Below are 14,958 nucleotides of genomic sequence, written 5' to 3'. Positions count from 1 at the left end.
GTCAAAAACACACAAACAAAAAAACTGGGTAAAAACAATACTAAATAATTCAAATAAGCTTAGTGTGAATTTCTGCAATGTACCTGTTCACGCAATGCATGTTTTCCCTCTCTTGCAAAATCATAGAAATACTATTTGCTATTGGGACAAATGGTAACGCAAAAATTATATCTGTTGTAGTTTCCATTCCCCACTATAAGTTTACCCGACTATGATGACTTGCACTTTGGAGAACCTGGAAATATGAAATAGGTCCATTGGAAATTCGTTTTGTCTTTTATTTTGGAATTTCAAAATGATCTGTTCATTGTCCACTCTTCTCTTTTACCCTCAAAAAGAAACATGCCCAGTGTAGTTTCTTTACTTCCTCATAACCACAAAAAGTGCTTACAGTATATCAGACTGAAATTATAAAGGACACCAGTAGTTCTCAACTCTGGACTTCAAGATCCAGTTTCCTGCAGAGTTTAGTTCCAAACTGGATTAAACACACCTACCTGCAACTTTGATCCGCTTGCTCAGGTGTGTTTGATTAGAGCTGGAGTTAAACTCTGCAGAATTGAGGACCCCTAGTCTGATCCCCAAGCCAAACAATGGGTGCCCACAATGGTATCAAAAATGTGCAATTAATGGCTTCTGAAGAATTACATGTTTTTGTTTTGGGCATATTGGTTGTGATGACAAGAAAATGTGCAGGAACTGAAAGTGAGCTGCTGTGTTCAGGCAATTCTGTTTACCTTAATATACTGTACGTCTGACAAAGCTCTGACAGAATAGTCCGGCACATACATCTGCAGGAAGGCATTGAGCTGATGGTTACTGCTGCCCAGTGACGGTGTGATGGCTTCAATCCGCTCGCTACGATTTAACGAGTCAGAATGGTTCAGTCCAAATGACCGAGGGGGGGATTTGTTTTCTGCACAAGAAAAAGGAAAGCATCATCGTTACATCACGAGAAAAAACAAAGACATACAATCAGGGGTGCAGAATGTATAACTTATCAGCCTTGCTCATGAATATTAATTATCTGACTTGCTGTTTGCCTGATGTAGCAACAATGGCTCAACCAGTGGTGCTGAGTTAGGGGCGGGACTATCTGTTTGTACGAGCTATAGCCGTGTGTTTCGAACCTGTTTAAAAGGATTTCATTCAAAAGTTTGGGGTCTTTTTTTTTTAAGCAATACTTTAAATTATACTTTTATTCGGCAGGTATGCATTTAATCAAAAGTGACAGTAAATACATTTATAATGTTACACACACACTGTTCTACTGTCTATTCGTCAAAGAATCCTGAAAATAATTTTGTCATGGCAGCACAACTGTTTTCAACACTGACAATAATAAAATGCTTCTTGAGTGACAAATCATCATATTAAAATATACTCACATAGACAATAGATCGAATAATATTTCACAAAAGTCTTGTATTTTTGATCAGATAAATGCATTTGGTGAGCATAATGGACTTCTTCCAAAAATATTCAAAGATCACCACTATTACCCAATAGATTCAAACAGTAGTGTATGTTTGTAGATATGCATGGATTATACTATATCCTTCAGTGACTGGACCCTCAAATCTAACTTTATATAGACTCTAAGTAGCACATGGTATATTATTATTTCATTATAGCTTGTAACAGCTTTTTAGAAGTCAATAATAGCGTCGCTAGTTCTGAAGGGGGTGTTTCATGTATGTAAAGTGTTGCCGCTGGCAAGAGTACGATAAAAAGCCTAAGAGCTTTCAAAGTGAAGACTGGCTTGTTTTTAATTAAACACAGCTTATGTTTTCCACTTCATAAAGAGAGGGGAAATTTACAAGTGCACACACACAAACATTCTCTTAACTCGCACACACTAATGCTTGCTAACAGACATTTAATTTGGCCGCTTTTTACACTTCAGTACATGCATTTATTCTTTCTTTCTTGCTCTTACACATAAACACACATTTGCATGTATACACACACTGGTTTTAAAGGCGGCGGTGTGTTAATGCCACAGCTTGGTTGGAATGTATGTAATCCGTGTTCGGATGTGTGTGTGGAGTGAGGGAGCCACCACGTCTTTAGTTCAAGGCTCCAGTGCTGGCCTGAAGGGGCCCAACCATGAACCCTACATGCTGGTAGTCAGCATGAGGTATGTGAGAACACGGAACAGTATGCGTGTGCATGTGTGTGTGGGTGAATATGTACAGAGGTGTGTGTGTGTGTGTATGTATGGCCCCGCTGTCGCCCTTTACTCCAGGAGGCCTGTGAAGTAAGAATGTGTGGGAGGGATTCTGTGGGTTTACTGTGATATATGGCAAGGTTTACAATGAGTCACAGACAGATGTTTGACCTTCACATTGTTTGATTAGTCATTGATTGGTCATTGCTTCAACTGGAAAATAAGCATTGAAACCGAACTCAGGATACGCATGTTGAGACGTACAAGGATGGTATGACTTGACAAGCATGTTAGTTTAACTATACCTGGAGATCCAGCGACAGACTCAGCCCTACTGACCACAAAGATACGAGACATGGAGAAAGGAACTGCAGAGAAGAATAAAGAGTAGGAAGAAGAGGAAAGCAGCAAAAAAGGTGGGAAACCAAACTACAAGGTGACTAAAAGGTAGAACTGAAGGGAAAAGGACTGAAAGATCCTTTCAAGGATCAGAGAAAATCACTAAATACCACTTATTTTAATCTGGAAAAATGAAAAAAGATTCTCCATTCCTCCATAATAAGGCATTCTTAGTATAACTGTAGGCCCGTGATGTCACCACCAGAGGTCCCCTATGTTCTGTGGTTATTCCCCTCAACTAGAACATGGATCTAACAACTGATCTAAAACTGTTCACGATAATTTGAGACCAGTCCACCATCATTTCAAAAAAGCTAGTGAATGCTCCTCCAAAAAGACTTTCATGTATTTTATGTATAACTATGATTTATATTTGCAAAAAGTCAGCAGACACAGGATTACTGGATTAATGTTATATCATGTCAACATATTTTGGCAGTATATACGTATATGTTATATAATATATAATGAAAATCTGGATAATCGTGTCTGTTTAAACACACACACACACACACACACACACACACATACACATACACTCACTTTTTTAGAATGCTGGCATCAGTGCATAAACATCAGCTTATAAAATAACTCAAAACTGTAAAAACATTATAAAATGCATAAGATAAGCCGCATTCGATATACTGACACTACAATGTCTAATTTTTTTTTTTTAAGCATTGTAGTGAAAAACTCTGGTGACAGGTGCACAAATATGTGTACTGTGAAATAAACATAGAATCTTAATCATTTCACAGGTTTATTCTGCCACAGACCTCTGGAATGAGACCTTCTGAAATATGATATTATTTTTTGAATGTCTGAATCACAATCTTCATACAATAATGTCTGACTGGGATTAGTGCAAAGTAGGTTGAAAGTATTATGTCAAAGGTGCCAAAATGAGACTCCGCTTCCATAGATCTTCAAAGTATATATCCACAAATACTTTTTGGACTAATAAAGCCCAGAAACTTCTGCAATTTAGCAGGGTATGTGGGTGTATCATGATAATTTTGCATTGCGGTATTATTTCTTAAAGGAAAATTTCACCCAAAAATGAACATTTGCTGAAAATGTACCCATCCAAAATGTACGTAGTTAAGCTTGTTGCTCACCAATGGATCCTCTGCAGTGAATGGGTGACATCAAAATGAGAGTCCAAACAGGTGATAAAAACATGACAGTAATCCACAGGACTCCAGTCCAGATGCTAAAAGCTGTGTGTTTGTAAGAAACAAATGAATCATTAAAGTGTTTTAACTTCAAACCATTGCTTCTGGCCAAAATACGAGCTTCCTCCAGTCCAACCTGTTGTCCCCTTCATCAAAAAACTGTGCTCAAACATCTTTGTTTAGAACTGTTTTGGACTTGTAAATGGTGCTTGATCTGAGTATATTTATCTCCAGATTCGAACAAGACATTTTTTTTTTTACTGGAGAAAGCAATTTTATGGATAGAGGACTTCAACTGGACGAAAGGATTTGAAGTTTCTTAATTATGGTTTTGTTTCAAACACACAGCTTTCCATGTGCATTACTTGTGGATTATTGTGATGGGTTTTTTTTTCTTTTCAGCTGTTTGGACTCACATTCTGACGGCACCCATTCACTGCAGAGGATCCATTAGTGAGCAAGTGATGTAATGCTAAATTTCTCCATATTTATGTCAATGAAAAACAAACTCATCTAAATCTCGGATGGCCTGAAGATGAGTACATTTTCATTTTTGGGTGGACTAGTACTTTAAAATAAAAAAAGACATTCGTATTTAGTTGTGCTTACCTGGAGACGTGGTGAGAGCCATCATCCCATACGAGGAGAACGCTCCAGCTTCAAACTTCATTCCCTCCTTCCCTGCCTCCACCTCCACCTTCCCCTTAGAGAACAGATCACATTGAAAACCAGACATTCAATATATCTACAAACTATTGTTAAGCAGCTTCAAGTAGATACTGTTAATAATAATGATGGAGATTTTTAGTTACACTTTTTCCCTTTAGAAGGAATGTTGTCTTTCGCAATCCTCACTACAATATTCTTCTTTCACATAGAGACATTAGTTGAAACTTTTCATAATGGGCGTGTTAAATACTTGCGAAAATCCCAGCTTGTTCTAGGCTAATAGGCTCAATCCCTTCTCTCTATGCCTTTTGCAGCCCTGAACCAAACAGCCAAGCTGACCTGCAGAATGAGGATGAAATGGTCCACAGGCTTGTTGCGGTGGAAGAGGTAATGTTCGACGGCCTTCTTATTCTTCTCATTATATTTGAGCTCCTGGATGACGTTGGGGTGCTTGAGGAGACGTAGAAGGATCTTCTCAGACATCTGGTTTGGACTAAATGCTTCTACTTCTGTAAAGCAAAAGCAGACATGATCATCATCTTTGTGATGCTGTGGGTTGCTTGCACTTGAAAATGTTAACGCAAGGCCATTTTAAACCTTGGACAAATAGTATGTTTCAATAACTGCTTATCCATCTGTGAAAAGATTGCCTTGTGAATCTTCTCTGACTGTTTTAAGTCTTCTAAAACAATGCGAACCAAACCATTTTTTTAAAAAAAATCCTATTTAATGCCTTCAATCATGTGCATAACAGTTTCTGTGAATATTTAATGATGTACGCAGTGTTTCGTCCATTATGTTGGTCGTCTGTCGCTAAATAACTCTTTGTAACATTGTTCTGTATCCATGTAATCTGGCAGCCAGTCCCTCCTTGACCAGCAAACGCTAATAGTATTGTATTTATTTAATCAATGATTAGTGTAAGCCACAATAGGAAAGTTCTCACCAAATCCTGGTATTAGGTTTAAAGGGGAACTCCAGTCAGAATATGTTTGGCATGCCCTTTTTGTCTCCATTATACACAACCGCCCTTGGGACCTTTTAACAGTGGCTTGATCGACAGTAAGGCAAAGGGAAATGACTCGTAGGAGGTTGTGCCAAATGCCAGAACAATTCGGCAAGAATGCAAGAATCAGCAGTTTTACAGAAATAGAATGTACATGACCATTCAGAAGTTTTCACCTATGCATTTCAAACCTGCATTTATTTGATCAAAAATACAGTAAAAACATTTCAATGTTGAAAACAGTTGTTCTGCTGCATAATTGTTTTTTTTTTTTTTTATTGTAGGTAGGTAGATGATATAGATAGATAGATAGATAGATAGATAGATAGATAGATAGATAGATAGATAGATAGATAGATAGATAGATAGATAGATAGATAGATAGTTTCCACAGCCTGGTTTTAAAGAAATATCTGTAAAAGCAGTACAGCAACATAACCTTTTACAGCAGAAAACCATAACAGCAATCCTAATGTGGCTTCTACACAAAATCTTCTTCCTTTCTTAGAGAAACACACATTATGAAACCGAAACGTGAAAGAGAAAGCTCTCTTGCAAGTGTCAAAAGATGTTTTTCATTCTTTCTCTTAGCTGTTTGCTCAAAGGCATTCTTTTCTATGCTAACCCAAACAAGCTGCCCCTCTCTAAATGCAAAACCTTACAATGCAAACCAAAAAAAAAAAAAACATCAACAACATGGCTTTCACTTTCAACTTTCACCAAAACCTAGAGCCCAACTCCTCCTCTTTGTGAGCAGCCCATAACCATACTACAGTCACAGGACACACTGGGGTAAATCAAGCAGCAATGCAGTACACTTGCCTGTAGCTAGGAAACGCAGAGTAGCCAGTAGAAGCTGAGGTGATATTTTAACCTTCATTTCATTGTCCATGTGCTTGAAAGCCGAGAAATCCTGCTTCCTCTCTCGATGGGTGATTTTCTTTTTTGTTTTGTTGTCGGCTGTTGGAAAAATGGGGCGACGGGAAGAAAGTTGTGTAAAATGCCTTTCGTCGTATATTTGCAAATGTATATTCACAGTGATACTTTTAACAAGTTTCTGTGATGTTAAGTGTAATTTTTAAGTGGAAGCTAAAAGAGATTTCTCTATTTAAAACCATGCCATAGCAAGAAACTGAGGAAACTGTGAGGTAGTTTAACATGAACATGAGTTATTGTACAACTCATGCATATGACATTAAGACTTTTCATTTTACAGTGCAATTTTTAAGCTGCTAAAGAAAAGACTTTGATGGCACATACTATATAAGTCTGTCTCATCCAGGATTTCAGACTTGATGATTTCTTCAATGACGTCCTCTAGGGTGACAATGCCAAGCACTTCATAAAATGGGTCGCCTTCTCCTTCGTTGTTAACCCGCTGGACTATTGCCAGGTGAGATTTACCTAGGAGGTAATAGAGCTGTTTAGATTGTTTTTTTTAGACACAAATCATTCTTGGTTTAAAGATGTAAACTGTTTACACATTAAAACATAAATTTATTTACACTTACAGAATGTCATACATGACATTATGTGACCATGGACCACAAAACCAGTCTTAAGTCGCTGGGATATATTTGTATAATTTGCAATATCCAAAAAATACACTGCATGGGTCAAAATTATTGATTTTTCTTTTATGCCAAAATTCATTAGGATGTCAAGTAAAGATCATGTTCCATGAAGATATTTTGTAAATGTCCTACTGTAAATATGGAAAACTTTGCAAACAACTTAATTTGACAACTTATGTCAACCATTTTCTTAATATTTTGAGTTTTTGCACCCTCGGATTCCAGATTTATATTTTTACACCAATAGAAAGCTTATTTATTCAAAAAAAAAAAAAAAAAAAAAAAAAAAAATTACACTTACGACTGTGGTTTTGTGGTCCAGGATCACATATATTGCCCTTTAGGGTGGATATGCATGTACAAGATATACATGTATATATATATATATATATATATATATACAGTATGTCCAAAATGTATTACACATTTTTACTTCATATGACAACATATTTCATAGACTGTATTGATATATGTAACAGTTGTGTATGAGTAAAAAAATATATATATTTACACACGTGAAATGTGTTTTCTAACTGTTTCGAAATGTAAACAAGCTTAAAAGGTATGGTTAAAGGTACTCAAAAATAAAAAAATATCCTAAATCACTCTTACCCACTTCATGTCATTTCAAACCTGCATGACTTTATTTTCTGTTCAGAACACAAAATAACACTGGACCTAATTTCCTTTCAGAACGCTGAGGTATTTTATTGTGTTCCACAGAAGAAAGTCAATCAAACGTGTTTGAAACAACATTAGGGGGAATAAATTATGACTCTTATCTGTTGGCAGTCTGATAATGGTATTAGCATCAAAATGTTTGACAACAGCAACAATCTCCTGTGGTTTCTGCACCAAATCTTAACAAATCCTACACTTACTAGTTATTTTATTACGCTCTGTACAATCAACACGCAATATTGTTTCATAGTGTCTATGGCACAAAGCCACGCTCTCTTTACTAAGTTCAAAAGTCTGACCCTGTTTCCCAAAACACTGAAGTGTTTAGTCTTTGATATTGAAGGTCTAAAGGTCTAGAATAACTAGGTTCAGTCTCAAAACATTGTCTATTGTGTCTTTGAGCAAAAGTAGTCCAGTCTTAGCGAGAGATATCCACTGGAGTGGACAAACATGTCATAAGCCTTGTGCTTTTTTAAAAACACATTTGAAGAAGAATAGAACATGCTCCTGTTTCTGATAATCTGTGTTTATTTGAACTAAATAAACACTGAAAGACTGTAGAAGGACAAGGGTGAAGCTTTAATACACATCCCAAAGACAAAAGCGCAAACTCTTTTTGTGTATACCGTCATTCAAAAAACCAAACAAATTCTTTGCCTTTTCTCAGCTTGTGAACTTTTAGAAGGAATTTTCCAGAGAGCCAGGCTAATATTAGCCCTGAAATGAAGTTTCCATTCCACTTGGGCAATATTCTCACCAAAGCGACTGCTGGGTGATCTGATCTGTCTCAGAGCTGGTCGTTTACATGCAGATGGCCATTTGCTGAAATACTAGGAAGCCTGGGACGCACTTGTGGCAAACCCCATGACAACACACAAACAATGATTGGGCATAAATCTCTGCTTAAGGAGTGTGGCATTAACTTGAGTGTGTGTATCTTCTTTTCCTTATTTTGCCTCTACAGTGACTTCAGATAAAGCATGTAGCATGGGAAAAGTGTGCTTTACGTTTGCAATCTTATATTTTTAAGTTTGGATAAACGATATTATTAAAAATAAATTTGGTGTCTTATTATCCCAAAAGGAAATTAAAAAAAAAACAATTTAAAAAAGATTTACTTAACACTGAATATTTTTTTTACAATCCAGCAGATATAATACTAACAAAACACTTAAACTGAATTAAAATGTATTCATTAAAATTAATACAATTCAATAAGCTAGTAATATACAGGTGCTGGTCATATAATTAGAATATCATCAAAAAGTTGATTTATTTCACTAATTCCATTCAAAAAGTGAAACTTGTATGTTATATTCATTCATTGCACACATTCTGATATATTTGAAATGTTTATTTCTTTTAATTTTGATGATTATATCTGACAACTAAGAAAAAACAAAAAAATTTTAATATTACTTAAGACCAATACAAAGAAAGGATTTTTAGAAATCTTGGCCAACTAAAAAGTATGAAAATGAAAAGTATGAGCCTGTACAGCATTCAAAACTTAGTTGGGGCTCCTTTTGCCTGAATTGCTGCAGCAATGTGAAGTGGCATGGAGTCGATCAATCTGTGGCACTGCTCAGGTGTTATGAGAGCCCAGGTTGCTCTTATAGTGGCCTTCAGCTCTTCTGCATTCTTGGGTTTGGCATATCGCATCTTCCTCTTCACAACACCCCATAGATTTTCTATGGGGTTAAGGTGAGGCGAGTTTGCTGGCCAATTAAGAACAGGGATATCATGGTCCTTAAACCAGGTACTGGTAGCTTTGGCACTGTGTGCAGGTGCCAAGTCCTGTTGGAAAATTAAATCTGCATCTCCATAAAGTTGGTCAGCACCAAGAAGCATGAAGTGCTCTAAAACTTCCTGGTATACGGCTGTGTTGACCTTGGACTCCGAAAACGCAGTGGACCAACACCAGCAGATGACATGGCACCGCAAACCATCACTGACTGTGGAAACTTTACACTGGAGCTCAAGAAACGTGGATTGTGTGCCTATCCTCTCTTCCTCCAGACTCTGGGACCCTAATATCCAAAGGAAATGCTTAATTTACTTTCATCAAAGAACATAACTTTTGACTACTCAGCAGCAGTCCAGTCCTTTTTGAAGCGAGACGCTTCTGACGCTGTCTGTGGTTCAAGAGTGGCTTGCACAAGGAATGAGACAGCTGAAACCATGTCTTGCATATGTCTGTGTGTAGTGGTTCTTGAAGCACTGACTCCAGCTGCAGTCCACTCTTTGTGAATCTCCGCCACATTTTAAATGAGTCAGCAGTCTTCCCCATAATTGTGTAGCCTACAGAACTAGACTGAGAGACCATTTAAAGGCCTTTGCAGGTATTTTGAGTTAATTAACTGATTAGAGTGTGGCACCAGGTGTCTTCAATATTGGACCTTTTCACAATATTCTAATTTTCTGATATACTGAATTTGGGATTTTCATTAGTTTTTTTTCCATTAAATGATTAATTGCTGCTTTGAACGATTACGTAATTGTAGCATCCATAAATGTAATCATTATTAGAAATTCTATTAAATGCTTCTACACCGCTGACATATTTACTGCATTAGTGTTCATCTCTATTTCACGTCATTGTTCGATACAATTTATTCAGTCTTTTCGCTTATTCTTTTTACAATTTTTTATTATTTACAGCCGAATAATTTTGGTTGCCAAAAATGTGGCGCATTCCGACCAATAACCTCTTGTCTGATCTAGATTCTTGCCAAACAACCCATCTGCACAACACTATAATCTAAATCTACAAATCTCATTCAAGGTCAGACAAACTTAAACAACTAAATCTTAAAAAAAAGATACCTGATAGCAAGGGTTTCCAGTGTTACCACAGAAAACAACTCCTCAAGACAGTGTTTTAATAACATCAGTCAACCCTTTGTATGCAAGTGGAAATGAATCACCCTTGAAGAGAGAACGTAAGGCCAAGGGTCAAGGGGTAGTAGAAGCCACAAGACTAAATAAATAAGTGCTCAAGCATTAAATCTCTGCACAAAAAGAGGGGTTTATTCAGGCCACAGTGGAAAAAACATGTTTACTTTATGTATTTTCCCTCATAGGTTCCCTTGAGTACACCATATCTCACCCCTTCAAGGAAACAAGGATATTAGCTTCTCATCTGTTCTCTGCAGGGATTATTTCTATCCCAAGATTACAATTTGGCTTCATTATTTGTGGAGTCACAGCTTGAATAAAAGGAAACTTGAATAATGATTTGTAGATATTACGATTTTTAGAATTCTGAGGATTGATATGCTTTTCCATAAAATCACTGCAGGGGTTTCTAATGAATTATTGTTTAAATAATCAAAGACAGGAAAACATAGACACAAGTCATTATGCTGTATATATTCCATGGGATACCAATTACATAATTTTTGCTGCAGAAATTATACACATTAGAATATTGTTTTGACACAATGTACATTCCGAAGTTGCATAACATTAGCAAATTTCCGTGGGTATAAAGGTTGCTTGTTAATAGTGTAAGGATTTGTGAAGCATTGCTCACACAGAAGTCACTTTCAAAACGATTTTGCCCTTGAAAATCCACAGAACAATGGTAAGTGTGACTGTAGCTTAAATCTAAAGTCACATATTTAAAACATAGCGTTACAGCAGACATATGCAGTACAGAACCTAATATCTTGTTTCTTTAAATAGTTAATACATGGCATCTAGCGTGAAATCAAGAATACAAAGACTTAATTTCAAATGTATATCTCAATTACAAGTTCATATTCAGGCTTTTATAATATTATGTGTGCTTTGTATACAGTGGTGGACAGTAAAGGAAAATTTTTACCTTATCACTGTTCAAGTATTGTATACTTCATCAGACTATTTTTATTTTCGGAAACGTTTACTTAACTACATTCCAAAGCATAATATTGTGCTTTTTACTTCACTACATTTCTTAAAATCATATATTGTTCTTAGTTTTTTTAACTGAATAAATTGCCACCGTGATTCATGATATCCAATTTGTGCACAGCCTGATTCTTTCAAATGTATCTGATGAACTGGCTCACAATAACACTGAAAGATTCTGTTGTGAATTGGAGTGATCTGATATCAGCTGTTCTTGACTCATCAACTCACTGACTCAATGATCTGCTTAAAATAGGGGACATCTGGGATATTGTTAGAGCCTGAATGTGCATGCATCTGATTCCACAAAAAGTAAGTTACTAATGCTGAATTTTAGTATTGATTACCATAAATAAACACCATACGTAGGTCATGACATGTCAGTTATTTGTGAACTAAATAAAAAAAAAAAAGAGCAAGTTGTTTAAGCCGACTGAAATGCTTGAATGGGGACACGTCTGCATTTGTGTCACAATCTGTTCAGGGTATTGGCCAAAACAATGCATCTTCACTGATGTAGCTTCTTAAGTTGCAGTACTTTTTCCTTCTAATACTTACAAGGTACTTTATTTAAAGTATTTTAGCTGGTGTAGTATTTTATTAGGGTATCTGTTAATTTATCCATTGCGTCCCACTGTGTAGCACTGTAAAATCTTCAATTAATATCATCCTAACCATACATTAAGCAGCAGATAACCTTATTCACAAATATGATTAGTGAATCAATATAGGTTAATGCAACATCATGCTAAAGTGATATTTTTACTTCATTCATGGTTACATTAGTTTATATTCATCATTATCTTCAGCACTGTCATCGTCAAGGTCATCTCTATCCTCACAATTACACAAAGACAGTTACACATATATTGTGTAAAATGTGGTACAGATAACAGGTCAGCAGTAATGAGTAGATGTGAGATGGCCCCACAACCCTTCATGGGAACGTCTACTGCTCCCCCTCAGCTCTTCTGAGACTTATTGTATGCTCTCTTCCACCATTTCCAGTTGAAGTTTTGGAATGCAGTTTGTCATATTTTTCCATAGCGTAATTCCCACCATAAATAGTCACGTTAGGCAACAGGAACACTGTCTCAGAGAGCGATCAGCCTTCTCTGAAAATAGTTTAGTTCTGACAAGTACTGGGACCACGGAAATGAGCAGTGGGACAACACAGAACAAGTGACATGTTTCATAAGAGGACTTGGTGTATTGCTATCTGAATTTTTGACACTTCTGCATTTATAACTTTGTAGCCATAACCTATAAATAGCTCTAATCTATAGATTACATTTAAATAAATGACAAAAATATCTGGGTGACTTCAAATCATATATGTATATATCTATGTATGTATATATATATATATATACACACACAGTACAGACCAAAAGTTTGGACACACCTTCTCATTCAAAGAGTTTTCTTTATTTTCATGACTATGAAAATCGTAGATTCACACTGAAGGCATCAAAACTATGAATTAACACATGTGGAATTATATATGGAATTATATACACAACAAAAAAGTGAGAAACAACTGAAAATATGTCATATTCTAGGTTCTTCAAAGTAGCCACCTTTTGCTTTGATTACTGCTTTGCACGCTCTTGGCATTCTCTTGATGAGCTTCAAGAGGTAGTCACCTGAAATGGTCTTCCAACAGTCTTGAAGGAGTTCCCCGAGAGATGCTTAGCACTTGTTGGCCCTTTTGCCTTCTGTCTGCGGTCCAGCTCACCCCTAAACCATCTCGATTGGGTTCAGGTCCGGTGACTGTGGAGGCCAGGTCATCTGGTGCAGCACCCCATCACTCTCCTTCTTGGTCAAATAGCCCTTGATGCCTTCAGTGTGACTCTACAATTTTCATAGTCATGAAAATAAAGAAAACTCTTTGAATGAGAAGGTGTGTCCAAACTTTTGGTCTGTACTGTGTGTGTGTGTCTATATATATATATTATTTTATATATATATATATATATTTTATATATATATTTGTACTTTTTGATGGATTTTATATTTTTTATGGTATAAATTGAAAAGTCACTTATATTGTAGAAAAGTGGATATCAGAAACACAAGAATTATCAAAACAGCTTCATGTCCATTAATATTTGCTTTTGACTGCTAAATCATAGTCATGTGCTGTTATAAATATGCAGAAAAATAGAACTATGATATCATCGGGTGTGTGTTAAGGCCAGTATGATATCACTGACTGTCAGTCAAGGTCAGTAAATAATATTAGATAAATAAAAATCTTAAAATATCAGTTTTATGACAAGGTAAGGTTAGTTCAGACTGTAAAATAACATGTGATGCAACTCCCCAAATATTCATGATATTTACGAACTAATAATCATGATATAAAAAAAAAGAAAACTTACCTTAAAATAATAAAATATGGATGTGTACACACATATACTTAAAATACAGTATAAGGAAATTATATTATCTTTTACTCGAAGGTTTTTACTTTAGCAATTACATTTTTAAAAATAAAAGTTTTTCATAATATGAAACTAATGAATGTCGATATATATATATATTACAAACTTTACAAACTAGATTTTCTAAAGATTATTTCTTTATCATCAACACCTTTATCAAATCCACCCGAGGATTCCACATTGGCATTTTACCTTAGACCCGCCACGAGTGATCTGTAAACAGTCCGTCATTGTTTCGACACTGGAGCAATGGGGTAAACAAAAATGTCTCCTGAGCGATTGCGGTGTTCTGTTGTTCCGTTGCAATAATGAACATAGCAGTTGTCATTTACTTCCGCTGAAGACGCAGTGGGTTACATTTGTTTTTGAAGGAACTCGCTTCCCGATCAACATAAATACATCTATGTTCACGCAAAACATTTGTGATACAGCTTCACTTTCCAGAACAAGCGAGTACAAGGTTGTTGTTGTTGTTTTTTATGGATCATTGCAAATCACCTTTCCTAATATTGTGCTAATTAGCAAGTTTCACAAAGAATGCGGCTAAAGTTAAAAGTCTCTCAGAGAATGACTCTTCACTCCACAGAAGAGAGGGGCGGGGTTGAGCAGAGCTCATTAGCATTTAAAGAGACATGCAACAAAACGGCTTGCTAAGAACAGAGCTGTTTTTGGCCAGGTAAATAGGGTGTTGTTTTACACTACCATTGATAAATTTATAATAAAATGGACATCCGATGACTCCTTTAAGTAACATCTAAGCTGTAAACCAAATCCAACTATAAAAAACAGACTCTTTAACCCCCAGAAATGCTGAAGTAATTAAGTCTACTATAGATTCTTTTGTCTATGAACTCAAAACAACCTCCAGGTAACACTGCTGCAAATCAGCCTGCTTTCTAAATATAAGTCGCTCAGAACATGTCACTAAACTTGTTTCTTCCTG

General features: G+C 36.1%; 1 protein-coding gene across 1 annotated transcript in view; it reads right to left on the bottom strand.

The window, feature by feature from the left end:
- LOC113044414 (metal transporter CNNM2-like) overlaps positions 1 to 14,958 on the bottom strand; it is a 32,127-nt gene that overhangs the window by 2,604 nt on the left and 14,565 nt on the right. The window contains exons 2-6 of the mRNA XM_026204392.1: positions 6,680 to 6,823; positions 6,242 to 6,379; positions 4,753 to 4,922; positions 4,354 to 4,447; positions 738 to 916 (exon numbers count right to left, since the gene is read on the bottom strand). Coding sequence (XP_026060177.1) covers positions 738 to 916; positions 4,354 to 4,447; positions 4,753 to 4,922; positions 6,242 to 6,379; positions 6,680 to 6,823 — 725 coding nt within the window. The remainder of the gene's footprint in view (positions 1 to 737; positions 917 to 4,353; positions 4,448 to 4,752; positions 4,923 to 6,241; positions 6,380 to 6,679; positions 6,824 to 14,958) is intronic.

Source organism: Carassius auratus, chromosome 26 (genome assembly GCF_003368295.1).
Source record: "Carassius auratus strain Wakin chromosome 26, ASM336829v1, whole genome shotgun sequence".
Lineage (NCBI taxonomy): Eukaryota > Metazoa > Chordata > Actinopteri > Cypriniformes > Cyprinidae > Carassius > Carassius auratus.
This window is presented reverse-complemented; position numbering and strand designations above follow the sequence as displayed.